This window comes from Heliangelus exortis, chromosome 29, assembly GCF_036169615.1.
Source record: "Heliangelus exortis chromosome 29, bHelExo1.hap1, whole genome shotgun sequence".
Lineage (NCBI taxonomy): Eukaryota > Metazoa > Chordata > Aves > Apodiformes > Trochilidae > Heliangelus > Heliangelus exortis.
Window position 1 is genome coordinate 5444656 of NC_092450.1, and position 15800 is coordinate 5460455.

The 15800-nt window shown below is 46.2% G+C and overlaps 1 protein-coding gene and 2 long non-coding RNA genes across 4 annotated transcripts; 2 read left to right on the top strand and 1 right to left on the bottom strand.

Annotated features, from left to right (window-relative positions):
• Window positions 1-1265: 1265 nt before the first annotated feature.
• On the bottom strand, window positions 1266-6234 carry PHB1 (prohibitin 1). The gene is made up of 7 exons (XM_071728448.1): window positions 6159-6234; window positions 5547-5672; window positions 5024-5185; window positions 4470-4612; window positions 3797-3913; window positions 2778-2873; window positions 1266-1647 (listed from the first exon to the last, which is right to left on the bottom strand). Exons 2-7 carry the CDS (start codon window positions 5632-5634, stop codon window positions 1435-1437), a joined length of 819 nt encoding a protein of 272 aa, XP_071584549.1. The 5' UTR covers window positions 5635-5672; window positions 6159-6234; the 3' UTR covers window positions 1266-1434.
• LOC139788476 (uncharacterized) lies at window positions 2871-4133 on the top strand. The gene is made up of 2 exons (XR_011722864.1): window positions 2871-3650; window positions 3756-4133. It is a non-coding gene; the product is annotated as an uncharacterized lncRNA (long non-coding RNA).
• Window positions 6235-9018: 2784 nt separating the features above from the next.
• On the top strand, window positions 9019-10483 carry LOC139788549 (uncharacterized). 2 transcript variants are annotated; one of them, XR_011722879.1, is made up of 4 exons: window positions 9019-9710; window positions 9799-9854; window positions 9929-10132; window positions 10230-10483. It is a non-coding gene; the product is annotated as an uncharacterized lncRNA (long non-coding RNA). The 2 variants fall into 2 exon arrangements; XR_011722878.1 differs by having other exon boundaries at window positions 9019-9854.
• The last annotated feature ends 5317 nt before the right edge of the window (window positions 10484-15800 follow it).

Below are 15800 nucleotides of genomic sequence, written 5' to 3' on the forward strand. Positions count from 1 at the left end.
AAACAAAGAAAAAACAAAGAAAAAACCAAAGAAAAAACCAAAGAAAAAACAAAGAAAAAACAAAGAAAAAACAAAGAAAAAACAAAGAAAAAACCAAAGAAAAAACCAAAGAAAAAACCAAAGAAAAAACCAAGAAAAAAACAAAGAAAAAAACAAAGAAAAAAACAAAGAAAAAAACAAAGAAAAAAACAGAAAGAAAAAAACAAAGAAAAAACAGAAAAAAACAGAGAAAAAAACAGAGAAAAACAGAAAAAAAGAGAAAAAAACCCAGAAAAAACCCAGAAAAAACCCAGAAAAAACCCAGAAAACAAAAAGAAAAAAACAAAAAGAAAAAAACAAAAAGAAAAAAACAAAAAGAAAAAAACAAAAAGAAAAAAACAAAAAGAAAAAAACAAAAAGAAAAAAACAAAAAGAAAAAAACAAAAAGAAAAAAACAAAAAGAAAAAAACAAAAAGAAAAAACAAAACAAACACAAAAAGAAAAAACCAAAAAGAAAAAAACAAACAAACAAACAAACAAAAAAAAAAAAAAAAAAGAGAAAAACCAAAAAGAAAAAACCAAAAAGAGCCTCGATGTAACAAGAGAATCCTGCCCCAACTCTTGAGCCTAGTGCCTGAGCTGCAGAGCACTGAGTCATCCCCTCCTCACCCCAGGTGCTGTTTGCCAAAGCCCAGCTGCCACTTTGGACTGACCTTGGGGGAAGAACCAACACTGCACAACCAGGAACACCCCAGCAAACAGATCAAGGGTGCAGCAGCGGGGGGAGAAGTGGAGATGTCCCTGTTCTCCTCCATGCCTGAAATCCACCTCCTGCATCAAGTCAGTCTCTGGTGTTCTCACCCCCAGCCACAATCCACTCGATCTGCACCTCAGGCTCTCAGTGCTGAGGTTCACACAAGCACAGCAGAGCTGCTGGCCTCACAGCTGAGATGTCCTCTTACACTTGAAAAAAAAAGACTGGCTGGACTGAAGAGTGAGCCCTGAGTGTCCCTGTGCCACCATCCAGGATCTGGAAGTTTGTCACAACCCTGGCTCGTGGCTCAGCTAGCCTAAAGGCACAGAAGCATCGCTGGGAAACCGGATTACCAAGGGCTCTCTTGTAGGCAGGGAGTCACCTGGGCTACTCATTCCAGAAGTGAGCAGATGAAAACTCAGCTCCTGTTGCTCAAACTGCCTGGGAAAAGGGCAATTCTCAAACCTAGCTGCATGGTCAGTGGAGCCACTACTCTGACCATACATGGGAGGAATGCAGGTCTGTTGTCAAGAGTGTTGGAAGTTTTATTTGATTAACAGAATTCAAAATAGGTTGAATAATTCTTTTCCCCCTGCTTTTTATCACTGAGGAAATTGCAAAGATTCTTTTTTGGATAAGGGCCCGATCTGGTAGGTAGAGGTGATAAAGCTAGCTAGCTAGCTAGGGCTGAAGAGCCAGGTTCACTGGGGCAGCTGGAGGAGCACAGACTGTCCAGAGGGCAGGTAGGTGATGTTGCGGGAGCGGGAGAGCTGATAGGCAATGTCTTCAGCTGCCTCTAGCTTGCGCAGCTCAATCAAACCATCACCTGCAGTGGCCAGAGAGTTGGCAATCAGCTCAGCTGCTTTGGAGTCTCCCTCAGCAGAAATGACAGCTGCTTTCTTCTGCTGCTCAGCCTGGAAGTTAGAACAGATGAGAAGGGGAATAAGCAACAGGGAAAACAAGAGCAAAAGAGACGAAAGAGGTCATGTTTAAAACAGAGGTTCCCACCTCACCAGCCTGTTCTTTTCCCCAGTGCGGTCATGCTTTGAGTAGACCAGGATAATCATAGAATATTTAGGTTGGAAGAGACCTCCAAGACCATCCAGTCCAACCTTTGACCAACACCATAATCTAACCATTAATAAACCAAGTCCTTAAGGACCAGGTCCAAATGCCCTTAATCAAATATCAGAGGACAGTGCAAAGGCAGGAGGGGATTTTATTTTAATACTATATTCTGTTAAGACTGTTTTTCTGCTGATGGTAGAAATAAAGGCTTAAAAATCATTCTGCAACTGCCTTCGCAGTCCTAACCTCATATCAAACATTAGCCCACCTAAGGGCACTCTGTGGAAAACTGTCTAGGAAAGACTCAGGAACTTCAGTGGAGTTAAAAACAGGTCAGATAAGCACTTCTTACTATTTAATCACCCTGGCTGTTTACATGCATCTTACTGCCTCCACTGGATTAACTCTGGGTGTAGTTGTGTGTTCCTGCATGCTCAACAACTGCATGTTCCCAGCTGCATCAGTTCTTCAACACAAAATTGTTTCTCTGGATGCTTGCTGAGATCCTGGGTTAATCTGAGATTATGTGGTTTTGCACACGGACAGTAACACTCCTAGGGCACAGGCCCCCATGCCCATGATATCAAACACAAAGCTGTGTTCACCCTCCCAAAATGCCCAACAAACAGCAGGATCACTTGGGCTGCAGATCTCAACCTTGAACCCCATTTCTAACTGACACTTCCTCCTGAGTGGCTCTCTCCCTCCTCCATGCAGACATTTCTGTTCAGCACTCCAATAAGATGGTGACATGGAATTAAAAAAAAAAAAACCAACTCACAAAACCAGCATTAGGTTTTATCTACCCAACAATCACACACACAGCTGAGAAGCATGGTAGCATTATGACCCAATAATTGACTTCATTATTCAGCCTGCCCCATCTCCTGGACAGGTGAGTGAGATGCTCACTGCAAGCTACAGTGGGAAGGAGATACCAAAAACCATTTCCAAATTTCTCAGAAGGAGAAGGTACCTTTTCCACAATGAATCTGGCTCTCTCTGCTTCTTGCTGGGCCACTTGCTTCATCTCCACTGCCTCCGTGAACTCCTTGCCAAAGGTCAGATGGGTCTGCAGGGCAGAAATCAAGCAAAATTTACACTGCTGACAGATTCCAGAGACACTGCTGGGACCCAGGCAGCTCCCAGGGGAGGCAAACTGCTGGGATCAGTGAGACTGGAATGGAGATGGAAAGCCAGGATGACTAAAAGAACAGAAACTGGGACAAGTAACGCCAGTACATTCAGACACACGATGCTTTCTGGCAGAGGCAGCCCACTCACCAAGCAGGAGTGAGCTTCCTTCAGAAGAAAGCACCAGAAATAAAGAATAAAAAACTCAGGTTTTGCAGAAGTCACCTTCCTGCAAAGCCTTATCTGTTCAAAGCTAAAGAGCTCCTTTCCCGTTCCTCCAAGCAGGCTTTCCAGGGAAGTCCCAAAAGAGAAAGTGTGTGTACAAGGCAGATCAGAACAGTTTTAATTTGCAAAGCTTATAGGGAGGTCAGAGAGGGAGGAGAGCAGAGTTCCCCCCTTAAATAGCCTAATGAGAAGAGTCAAGCGGGTGGAAACATTATTTCTAGAAAATGTATCAAAACTGAATGTTTTCAATACTTTGTATCAAAAGTGAATATTAGCACTGCCTCCTTACTTTTTCCCTGTGTCTCTGGGTGCTTGTGGCACAGCAAGCTCCTCTAAAGCAAGGTGCAGCCCACTCCATTGCTCACAGAAACATTTTCTCTTGATTTAAAGGATAAAAGCCCTGGAACAGTGAAGGCCGTGGATAAGCCAGTACAGTGGAGCCTTCCAAGGGCTTGGTCAAGGTCACAGAAGGCCAGCAACAAAACCAGAGGTACTGACTGGAGCTGTAACTGCTTCATCAAACCCAGTCCCCATGTCCAAACTTCCAGTCCACCCTTCTCTGACCATTCAGAGTCTCTTCATTGCTTTTATCTAGGCAGACTCCAAAGAGAACAACTGAGAAGGGAGAACTCTTACCAAGGAGACATCATCCAGAATAAGCCCAAAAGTTGCTGCTCTCTCTGTGAGATCTTCACTCACTTGCCTTGACACCAGCTCCCTCTGAGTGATCAATTCTCCAGCATCAAAGCGAGCCTGAAATCAGGATGGACAAGAGTCAGAAAAAAAGCTCCAAGAATTTATAAGATTCTCCACCTGCCTTTGCACCCATGATCCCCAGAGTTAATCCACTTCTTTTCCCAAAAGCCAGCAAACACCAAGCTGCCCAGGCAGCTCAGTAAAAGACTGAATGACTGGGAATGCAAGTGTGAGCTGGAGGGGTGGTTTAATTTAATTAAAAATTAATTTAATTTCACTTAATAGGTCCACTTCATTTAAAAGCATGCAGCTGGACTAAATTGTGATTATTCAGCAGTCCTCTGGGGATGCCTTCAAAACCAAAGAGCTTCAATACACTGAAATCTAGGAATAAAGAGGGGAAAATCCCTGCCAAGCCAAGCAGTTGGAATGACCAAGAAACAATTAGCATGACTACAACTATTTTTTCTAGATGTTCTGTGAGAGCCAGAGGGGTGGAAAGAAAACCCTGAGTGTGGAGCATGACATATTCCACATTCCAGTAGGTCTTTCACCAATAAAAAAAGAGGAAAGCAGGATGGCCCAGCAGTTCTGGGTGCAGAACAATTCTTACCACAACAGATTTGAGGATTTCAGTTGTGATTGAGGGCAGGACACGCTCATCATAGTCCTCTCCAATGCTGGTGAAAATCCGTGGTAACTGGGCAGTCACTGGTCTGAACAGAATCCTCAATGTGATGTTCACGTTCTGGAGATCTGCAGGAAGAGAGGCACAAGGTGAATGGCACAGGAGATCTGCAGAAGCTGTCCTCAACAGGGAGACTAACTGAGAAAGAATAAACACACAGACTTCTTTTTGTTTTTTGTTTTTTTTTTTCTGCAAAGAGGAGTTACTTTTACTGCCCCTTTCACCTTGGGATCCAAACCCTTATGATAAGATTTATGCTTCAGTTTGTTTGCAGTGCAGGGACTCTTTAGAGAGAGACTTTGTGTTTAAACAGACAACTTACAGGCTGGAGGAAGGGTCTCCTAATCTGTTTTTTCTAACTAAAAAAACAGATCAAACCATTCCTGACTTTGTGGACTCGGGACATGCGAGATCTCCACATTTACAAGAAAAATCCATCAGAGATGGTTCTCTTACAGTTTCTGGGTCCAAACACTCACCTTTGCTGCCAGTGATGACAGGAATGTTACGGGGGCGAGAGCGACAGTCAAAAATGATGGGTTTCTGCACCCAGGGGATGAGGAAGTGGGTACCTTCTCCCACCACAGTGTCCTGCACCCCACGGAATCGGTCAAAGATGACAGCTCTGTGACCAGCATCAACTGGGGAAGAAAAGAGTGCATCAAGCACAGTTCCACCTCCACCCCACCAAAGCCTCCTCCGTGCAAACAGGGAGATAGTTCAGACCTTTTGCTACAGGAGCTCAGTAAAATTAATCACAGCAACAAAGCAAAGAGAAGATGAAGTTATGACCCCTTCCCAACCTCAGCTGCCCAAGGGCAGCAGCTGATTGTCAAAGGGCTCTGAACCACTCTTGATTTGTGCAGTGCACCAGGGAGAGGTTCAGGTCTGTTTTTCAACCCCTCACTGTTCCATATTAGCAACCTAAGTGCAGAGGAGCCACGGGACTGACACACACACAAAATAAAGACATCGTGGAAGTTCTCAGCTTCTCCCACTCACCGTTGTAAAGAGCAGAATTGACAACTCCACCTGCAACCGCCAAGCCCAGGCCCAGCTTCCCAAGGCTTTCAAACACCTTCGCAGCCATTTCACACCTCCACTTCCAGCCCCTTTAACAACCCCCTCCTGCAGAAACAGAATCAAAAGTCTAGCTCATTAAAGCCAGAAGGCCGAGAGGGTTGGGGTCCTGGTGCCTCCCGACCCCGACAAAACCCCTCCAGCAGAGGGGATGCATCCCCTGCAGCTCTTCTTCTCCTACACCCGCGATCCCCCCCATCTCCTCCTGGAGCTCGGAGGTCCCCGCAGCATCCATCCCCCGGCTCACAGCTCCCCCCAGCCCCTCTCTACCACCCCGGCTCCCCACAGAGAGCCCTCCGGACCCCAAACCCGGCCCAGCCGCCTCCCTCAGCCCCGCTCCCCTCCACGCCAGGCCTCCCGCTCCCTCCCTGGGCTTCCCCCACCCAGGACAGGCTCCCCATCAGCCCAGGCCTCTCTCCCGCTCGCCAGGCCGCAGCTCGGCCTCAACCCCGCTCCCGGTTCCGTTCCGGTTCCGGCCCTGGGACGTACCGCGCCCGCCCGCCCGCCCCGCTCCCCTCGCGCACCGCTCCTGACCTCCACATGAATCCTCGGCCGTCCGCCCCAGCACGCCTGCGCGCCGAGCCAAGATCCTCGTTCCTGATTGGCCCCGCGCCTCCCCCCCCCCCCGTACCGTGCCGGGAGTTATAGTTCTTGCGAGCTCTCTCTGCTGGAGGGCGGCCTACAACTCCCGGGGAATCGCCGCGGCGATCCACTCGCTGAGCAAAGCTGCTTCTCATTGGCAACTACCTCCTGCTTCCAGCAGGGCCTCCTGGGAGTTGCAGTCCTGGTGGGGGAAAGCCACGTGAGGGCTGCAGAGGGGCTATTTGGGAGGGGGCCGGGGATGGGCCCAAAGGTGCTGCCTGAACACCCGGGGAGGGGGGGGCGGGGGCTGTGTCTTCGTCTGCCACTTCCTGGGCTGAGGGGCAGCAGGTCTGGGGGGGCTGGGGGCAAGGAGGAGGGGGGAAAGCAATGAATAAATGAAATTTTGAAGAAGTCTTTATAGCTAAAAATCTACAAATGGGTTTTCAGAAGTCGGACAAACTAAAATCCCTCCAGGATTACAGGGGGGCTATTCAGCTTCTTATTTCTCTACAAGCCCCAGAAGCCAGCTGTCCTCAGGACAGCCTGTCTTGCTGTTGAAAACTGAGAAAAAGAAAGTGTTAAATACCTTAGCCTTTTCCTCATTTTTGTTAACTATGTTTCCCCCCATGTCCAAAAAAGAATTAAGTTTTCCCTGCCCCTCCTTTTGCCACTGATGTATCCATAGAAAGATGTTTTTGTTATCCTTAGTGCAAGTGGCAAGATTGAGTTCCAATTGTGCCTTTGTCTAATTTTCTTTCTACATGACCTATGTTCCTAAACTCTTCCTGAGCAGCCAGCCCTTTTTTCCATAGTTTAAGCTCTCTTTTTACCCCAAATTTCCTTCAGTATCTCCCTGTTCAGCCAGACCACTCATCTTCCCCTCTGGCTTGTCTTTTGGCTCACAGAGACAGCTGCTCCTGCATCTTGACACATTCTTTAGTCTCCCCATCACCCTGTAGCACTTAGTTTCCCTTTCAATCCCTCTCATCCCATATTTCTGTCTGCCCTCCAGGCCACATCCAGTCATTTACTCTCTTTCGCTCACCTACAGTTTACCCAGGCACACTCCTGTAACTCAGAACCTCACAGAATCTCCAAGGCTTCCTCTCTTACACCGTTCTGTCTTATTTTCTCTGCTCTCTACTGCATTGTCTTCCAAGCTCTTTCTCATACTCCACAGCCTTCGGGCACCACAGCCCCCTCACAAATTTTTATGCACACGCTTCAGAGCGCTCCAGTCAAAGTCTTTCTCAATTATGATGCCTTGATTCAGACCTCAGGCCCATAGCAACATCAAGTGATCAAGTGAATGAAACAGTCAGCAGTGGTTTTGTTTTTTTAAAAAGCAACCTGAACCACAACATTTTCTTTATTCTAATGTAGTTACTGTATTTAATGACTTACTTTCTTATACAAGTTTGTATAAATGCAGATATTTTATATCTAAATACTACCAAAAAAACCCAAAAAACCCAACCAAAACACCCCCCCCCCTGACACACACACAAACAACCACCAAGCAAACAAAAACAACAACAAAAAACCCCCAAAAGCACAAATTCTTACTTGGTCATGTTGCTGAAGTGACAAGGAGAGGGGATGAAAAAAAAAGCCAGGAAAAAACCCCTAAAAATCAGCTACCATCATAGAGTTTCTGTGCTTGTGATGTAAACTGAAGGCAGAGAAGAAAACCACCTGTTTCTCCTCTGGCTGCTTTTATACCTTGTGGTAATCGCCACCTCCCCTTTCCCAGGGGATTGTGTGAAGGGCTGTGGGTGATGCCTGTGGTATATAAGCCACAGCCTTTGGCCAGGGCCTTCAGTCAGCTCCCGGGCTTCTCTGAGGTCAGAGCTCTTGCAGTGCTGTAGCTGATGGGAGCTGACTGTGTTCTTTGAGTAGGCAGGGTGTTATTTGTAGAGAACAAGCTGAGACTCTTTGAGGTAAGAACTTCAGAACTACCAAAGATTTGAGCTCTTTAAAGCAAAAAGTATGTCTGTATGCACCACTTTTGTGGCTTTTTTTCAGTTAGGTAATTTTCTTTAGTCTTTTGAGGCAGCCACAGGGTTTACCAGTGCAGTTGTGGTTTCTTTCATCCTTTTATGCTATGCACATTACAGTTTCCTGGGATCTCAGAGTTTTTCTGGAGATGGCATCTTGTGGTTCTGCTAGTTCTGCTGTATACTGGTTAAATTACTGATGACATATCATCTTCATAGTGCTGGTGATGACATTATCTTACAGGGGTTAGTCTGAGTGTCCTGTATGTGTTGGCAGGCAGATATTTATAACTCTTCAAGAAATCATCAAGGCCTTAAGACAATGTCTTACAGAGTGCAGAAAGCCTCCTCAACTTTCCCAATTGCTTGCAGAGTACTATCTTTCTCCTAGATATAAATGGGGAGATAAGCAATACACCATGGGGCTCTGAGGAGGTGGGTGTGGTGGAAGCAGTTGGCATTGGCTGGACCAGGTAGTTGATGCTGTCTTTTTTTTTTTTTTTTTTTTTTTTTTAAATGCAGGTGGTGAAGATGAACCTTACAACTGCAGGAACATGCTAGTCAATGTGGTTTTGTTGCTATGAGAAGCCCCTTTGAGTGGGTGAATAGAGCAAGTTATTTTCCATCACGATGTCAGTGTGCGCAGGGCAGCTCCAGCCTTGGAGCTTGGTGTGTGGAGCTGTGTGTTTTGTGTTGTCCATCTTTGTTGTCTTAGAGCTTCCTTAGGCCTTGATGCTTCTCTGTGTCCTCACAGAGCAAATCCTGCATCTTGGGCATAATCCCTGGAAACCCTTTCCTGATCAGCACGTTGCTAATCACCAGCACGTTCTTTTGCATGACAAGTCTAGATTGAAGATCGGTCTCTTGAGTTGAAAGCTTCCTGATGGTTGTCTTCTGTGATGTCATTCCCGACTGCATTATCATCCGTCATCTCAGTCCATCCAGTTCCCCTGAGCAGGACTCATTCCCACGTTCCTGTGTCCTCAGGTCTTGAAGGTGGCATCTCGGGCTTCGTTCCCTCGCTTTGCAGTTGCATTGCTGTAGGTCTTCTTGCCCAAAATTCTTGGATTCCAGAGTCCCTCTTCTTGCTGTGAGTTTTATCTGGAGGTCAAGTCTTGTGGCTTGCATGGCTGTGTCTTGGGTCGGTCTGTGGGTGTGAGTGTTTGGCTTGGAGCTACCCTGCCTGCTGTGTAGGATCAGGGGCATGGGGAAATACCATAACATGACCAACTTAGTGCTGAGCAGCATTCCGGTGACCTGCGTAATCCGACTGCTATGATTTGCTGTCATTTTGAAGGTGGAAGAAGCTAATGAAGTGGGACATAGGTGCCCAAGGTGGCTCTGGCATGGTGAGCAAAGGCTGGTGGGCTGGAGGAGCAGTTATTTCTCAGGTGTTTTATTTTCGCTGAAGGCATTGGCATCCCCTGTTTTTTGTGTTTTCCAGGTGTCCTCCAAACCTACTTTTGGCACCCCACAAGGATGGCAGGCAGATGGGTGAGAGGCTGAGGTAAAGGGGCAGGAGGTGGACATCACAGTGGGCTGCCTGTTGTTGGAGGCACGACCTCAGCATGTGCCTTTTGCTTTGACTTTTGCAGGTGCCACAACCATCCTTGGAGGGACAAAGACACACATTTAGGAGGGGTTGGAGAAGGTGAGATGGTGGTGGGCTGGGTCAGCCATGTATTTTACATCAAGTCACTTAAACGTTTCCTTGTGTTTTTGCAGGCGCTGTGCGTGCCACCTTTGGAACCAGATGAGCGTTGAAGTTGAGTTGAGTTGGTAGCGAGGGGTTCATGGGGCTGGTGACTTCTGATCAGCAGAACAGGAACTCTTTCTCTTGATGTTTCAGGCGCCCCAAGCAATGGTGGCGATAGCGTTCAACTCTGGAACGAGAAGGTGCGTGGTATACCATGGGGCTCCCTTGAGGAGGTGAGTGCAGCAGAAGTAGCGTGCATTGGCTTAGGTGGGACTTGTGCCAGCGCTGTTTGTGATCTGTGGGTTGTGTTTTTTCCTTTTTTACGTATAGGGGATGAAGAGGAACCGTGCAACTGGAAGCACATCCCATTCAAACAATGAGGTTTTCATTACTGACCATGGCTTTGTGTTGCTATCGCTCTTGAAGATAAGTTGAGGGCCCAGGGGTGGGTGGGGAGGGGCTGAGCAGAGGAGTCGAGGTTGGGAATTGCAGGTGGTGTTTTGAAGTTAGTGTAGGGGAGAGGGTTGTCTGGGAGCAGCCCCCTTTGGGTGGGTGAAGGGAACAGGTTACTTTTCAGCATGATTCCAGCATGGGCAGGGCAGCTCCAGCCTCGGTGTGTGGGGTTGTGTGTTTTATGTTGTCAGTCTTGGTTGTCTTAGAGCTTCGTCAGGCCTTGATGGTCCTCTGTGTCCTCACGGAGCAAGTCCTGCATCTTTGGGCATCCTCCCTGCAAAGCCTTTCCTGATCAGCACGGTGCTAATCAGCAGCGTGTTATTCCGCACGACGAGTCTAAATTGCAGATCGGTCTCTTGACTTGAAAGTTTCTTGAAGATTGTCTTCTGCAATGTCATTCTCAATTGCATTGTCATCTGATCTCTGTCCATCCAGTTTCCCTGAGGGGGACTCGGTCCCCGCATCCTTGCGTCCTCAGGTCTTGAAGGCAGCTTCTCGGGCATCTGTCGCTTCATTCCCTCGCTTTGCAGATGGATCTCTGTAGGTCTTATTTCCCAAAAGTCTTGGATTCCAGAGTCCCTCACAGGACAAGTAATATTGAACATCATCCCCATGGTGTTGAACGTATTTAGTCATATCTGGATCCTTCTTTTCTTGCATCTTGCAAATTTCTTGATAGGCATCTTTTGTAATCTTCTTTATGAACAAATGAGCATCTCTGGTCATAAATTTTCCACATTTGCAACCTTGTCTCTGCATCCTTAGGTCTTGATGCTAGTCTTCTTGTACATCTGATATGTTATTTTGAAGAGTAATTATTGTAACAGGAAGTGTTCTATGACACTTGACGTCACCATGGGGCCTCCTTGCCTCACCCTTGCATCCCTGGAGATCTTCTTGGCCAACTTCTTGGAGCCCAGAGTAATTCTTGTTGGGAGTTTTCTATTAATGTTTAATCTTGTAGTTTGCAGTGGTGTGTCTTGGGTTGGTCTGTGTTTGTGTGTTTGGCCTGGGGCTGCTCTGCCCAGATTGTGGAGTTGGGGATATTGAAGAGCCATAAGGGTCTCTGGTGACGTTTGCCTTGAGTTTTTAGGCCACAATTTTACAGTGATCTTAGGTGGAGCAGCCATAGTCAGGCTGGGTGGGCAGTTGCTTTGATGGTGTTTGAAGGTGATGGGACCTTCATGAGAGTGCAGGAGATTGACCCTCTCAGTAGTTAACAGTTGTATGTGTATGGGTTTAAAGTTTTGGGGCTGTGTTTATTAATGGCATGAGGGTAGTAGTACACTAGATGGGTTTCCTAACTAGGATTGAGATGTCTGGAATTGTCTGTCCATTGTTCAGCATTTCAGTGACTTGTGTAATTCAGATGCAAAGGACAAATATGCGCTCGTGAGAAGAAACGAGGGAGCAGAGTGCAGTCAGGTCAGTCAGTGTGTAGTGCTGGAGGGATTGTGCTTCTGGTAGCTACCTGATTACAGTGTGTGTTTAACTCATTTTGAAGGTAGAAGCAGTAAGCGAAGTGGGATAGTCACTGAAGGTGACTGGGGTGAGGTGAGTGATGACTAGTGGGACCAAAGAGCAGTTATTTTTCGGGTGTGTTGTTGAAGTTAGAAGCATCAGTTGATGTTTATAGGTTCTATTGTAGTCACCATGTGACAATAAGAAAATTGCAGAGGCTGGATATGCAAATTGCCAAGGTAAAGGAGTAAGAGATGGGGATTGTTGCAGGCAGGGTGCTGTTTGAGGCAGCATCTTGGTACATTCCTTTTGTTTTTTGCAAATATTGTAAGCAGGCTCACTGGGACAAAGCTGCTGACTATAGCAAGTAGTCTGAGGTAAGGTCAGTGTCAAAGAGCAGAGAATAATGTGGCTACTCTGTGAAGCAGTTACTTTTTTGCATGAACTTTAGGCCACTTTTGGGACTGGATGAGCATTTGAGGTGAGCTGGGGTAGTAGTGAGGATGAACATGGAGCTGGTGACTCCCTTCAAGTATAACTGTCATTTTGTCTCTTGATGTAGCTTGGGTTCCACAAACAATGACAGATGCAGTATCTGGCATCGAATGGGTACAGAGCAGGTGAGGGGAAGCCCATGGTGCTAATCACAGAATTACCTCTATTAGAAAAGACCTTCAAGATCATGGAGTCCAACCATTAACTTTACACTGACAAGAACTTAAGCCATATCCCTAAGTGCTATTTCTATATGACTTGGGGGGTGTCTTTAGGGATGATGAGTACTTCAAGGGATGGTGAAGGAGGTTGTCGCAGAAGAGATTTGCCAACCCATAGGATTCTTTCAGATGCTTCCTGCTGGCACTCTGCGCTTTTTTTTTTTTTTTTTTTTTTTTTTTTTTTTTTTTTTTTTATGAAGACAAGCCTGGTGACTGCAGAAATATACCAGTTACCTGATGTGCCTTTTCTTGAGGAAGGAATCTGATCCCTGGCCTGCTGCAAGCTAAGCTGGGAGACCAGGAACAACTGCCCTTCAGCATGAATATTGATAGAAGATGGGAAGAGAGAGTCCAAAACAGAAATGCCTCTCATTCAAAGATGTTGCATTTTGGAAACTCCCCATCAGAGCAGATCCCAAAAGAGTCTGTGGAAGTCACCAGCGACAAGACTCTTTCCTCCTTCAAAAAAAAAGAGAAAGTCATTCTCAAGATGGAAGCACAGCACATCTTTCGCAAGTTGATGGTGTTTCTGGCTTTGTGGTTCACAATTGCAGCAGTTGAGATGATGAAAATGCATTCCTCTGCACGCTTTGGTACATCCAGATGTATTAACAAAGCAAAGAGTCCTTTTTGTTAAGTTTATATACTGCAGCAGTGGGGATTTGTTTGACTCCTGCAGTTTTACCCTCCCTTCTCTCCATCATCCTTCAAAAATTAAAGCCAAAGAGTTACCACAGATTTTTTTGTATCATAAATGTAACAAAAACAGTTGTATAAAGTACAAACTGCATTGTTTAGATGCTAACAGCCCCATAATGCTTTAGATCTCATATTACCTAGTTTAGTTAATTATCTATTCTAAATCTTTGAACAGAGAGACAGCTGGATGCTGCAGGTATCTTTTGCTGGTGTTTTGATGGAGTGCTCTGAAGTACTATGTTTCTGTCTCCCTCTAAATGGGATATTTCCCTGGGGGTTTGGTAGCATCTCCTTTGGGCAGCTCTCCCTCCCGGTTGTGTAACACACAAAAAATTCCTGGTCAAATTATCCCCGTGTTTGAGATAGAAAACGTAATGGTATCAGTTAACAATTGTACAAGTTACATGAATGCAGAAAGGGAGTGAAATACTTGCCTATAGAATTATTTAAATAGGATATGTATAAACATGTGGACACCTCATGAGCAGATGGTGAATTTATTTTTTTACTTTCAGGAGTAATTTTTTACTTTCAGCTTTGTCTAAGCAGGATGCAAGGCCACTACTGCAGCAGCGTGTGTGTAGGTGTCTCTCGTGATACAAGTAGAGGCAGCCATACAGGGTTCTCTACCCCAGCAGTGGAATAAGGAAGGATGGAAGCTTTTTCTGCCCCCAGCAAGAGCGTTGCTTTGATGTTACGAATGTAATGACAAATCCTGCCTAATAGTCTTCATAGATGTGTTTTAAGCACTGGAGTTACAGTGGGGAGGGGTAAAGGGCTGTGAGGGCTGTCAGGCTGTCCGGTAGAGGTGAGGGGGGAGTGTGGGACCAGGAGGGACAGGGGATATTTTGCTCCAGGGAGTCTGTGTGAGTGTATCAAAGCTGATGTATAGGCCAAAGCCTATTAGATGTGTAAATGGGTATTTAAATGCTTGCTGGCTTGCTGACAGACACCAGTCCTCCAGCAACTGGAAACAGCATGTGAAGCAGCTAAACACACTCTTTATTTTGGACCTTTAGAAACCAGATGTTCCCCATTACTCAGCTGCACTCTATGTTCTTTTTTTTGTCCTCGTGTAACCAGAAGCAGCCAGACAGTCAGCTGCTCACTGTTCACTGTAGTGAAATGAGGCAACCAGGTGCCACTAATTGCCAGGTAGTGGGCATGAGCTTGTGTTAAACCCACCTGTGCCTGATTAGGGCGGGCCCCAACTGCGCATGAGCAGGATTAGGGGGCCAATAAAAGGTGAGGCCTGGAACACAATCTCACTCAGCTCATTCCTGAGCAAGCCAGCAGAGAGGTTTGCTGATTCCAGAGCAGTAGCTCTGAGCCAGGCTAGGCAGCCCTGAGGGCAATAAACTCAGAGCACTATTCGTGAGTTTCTGCTGAAACGCCTGTTTGGACCTTGGAGGGCCGTGCCCTAAGAGAAGTTTGTTTTGCAGCAGTTCTCTCTTTTGGTCCTCCAGCAACAGGGTAAGGTGGGGCTTAATGGATAAGAGGTAATGGAGAAATTCTGATTGGACATAAGAAGTTCATTTTTCACCATGTGGACAGTAAAAGATTGGAATGGTCTCCCAGGAGAAGCGGTAGATTCCTCCTGCTGTAGAAAGTGTTAAGACATCGAATCCATAGCATTAGGTAGAGGGATGGACCAGATGGTCTTTGAGGGCCCCTTCCAACACGAGTGATTAAATGAATCTATGAAGGAAGAGGGAAAATTGACAGGTTTTGGCGAAGATCAGAGGATCTCCCAGATGGTGTGTTTCTACGCTCAGGGGACACTGGGGGCTCTTGAATTTTTAACTTTCAGTTTGTCCGATTGCGGGAGACTCATTTGTAGTTTTTCGTTAAAAAGATGGCCGACTTCCGGTGACTCATTTGTAGTTTTTCGTTAAAAAGACGGCCGACTTCCGGTAACAAGATGGCCGACTTCCGGAGACTCATTTGTAGTTTTCCGGTAAAAAGATGGCCGACTTCCGGTAAGAAGATGGCCGACTTCCGGTGACTCATTTGTAGTTTTTCGTTGAAAAGATGGCCGACTTCCGGTAACAAGATGGCCGACTTCTGGAGACTCATTTGTAGTTTTCCGGTAAAAAGATGGCCGACTTCCGGTAACAAAATGGCTGACTTCCGGAGACTCATTTGTAGTTTTCCGGTAAAAAGATGGCCGACTTCCGGTAACAAAATGGCCGACTTGCGGAGACTCATTTGTAGTTTTTCGCTAAAAAGATGCTCGACTGCCCGTCAATGGTTTTGTATCTTCTTATATTCAGTGCGTGGCAGCGTGTATTGCGGTGTTCAATTCTTAGCAGTCATCGGATTGTTTTGTTTTTGGAGACAGCGCATCTGACACGTAGGACCAATCGTAACCCTGTTATGTGAGGTAACAAGGGAAAAGTGTGAGTTTGCAGAAGTGAACAGCAGGCTGATTTGGAATTAACAGAAGAGGCTTAACAACAGGTTTTGAATTTATGATCCTCACAAATAAGAAGAGATCTCAAACAAATCTGTAAACGGGTTACACAGAACTTGGAGCCCAGGGGAGAAAATTACCAGAAGCAGAAAACAACTC

Bases quoted from the DNA above. Each gene is read 5' to 3' on its own strand.
- PHB1 (XM_071728448.1), bottom strand. From the start codon at position 5,634: ATGGCTGCGAAGGTGTTTGAAAGCCTTGGGAAGCTGGGCCTGGGCTTG. The intron at 5,186-5,546 runs GTGAGTGGGAGA...TTTCTTCCCCAG, and splicing joins CAATTCTGCTCTTTACAACG to TTGATGCTGGTCACAGAGCT. The intron at 3,914-4,469 runs GTAAGAATTGTT...TCCTGATTTCAG, and splicing joins AAATCCTCAAATCTGTTGTG to GCTCGCTTTGATGCTGGAGA.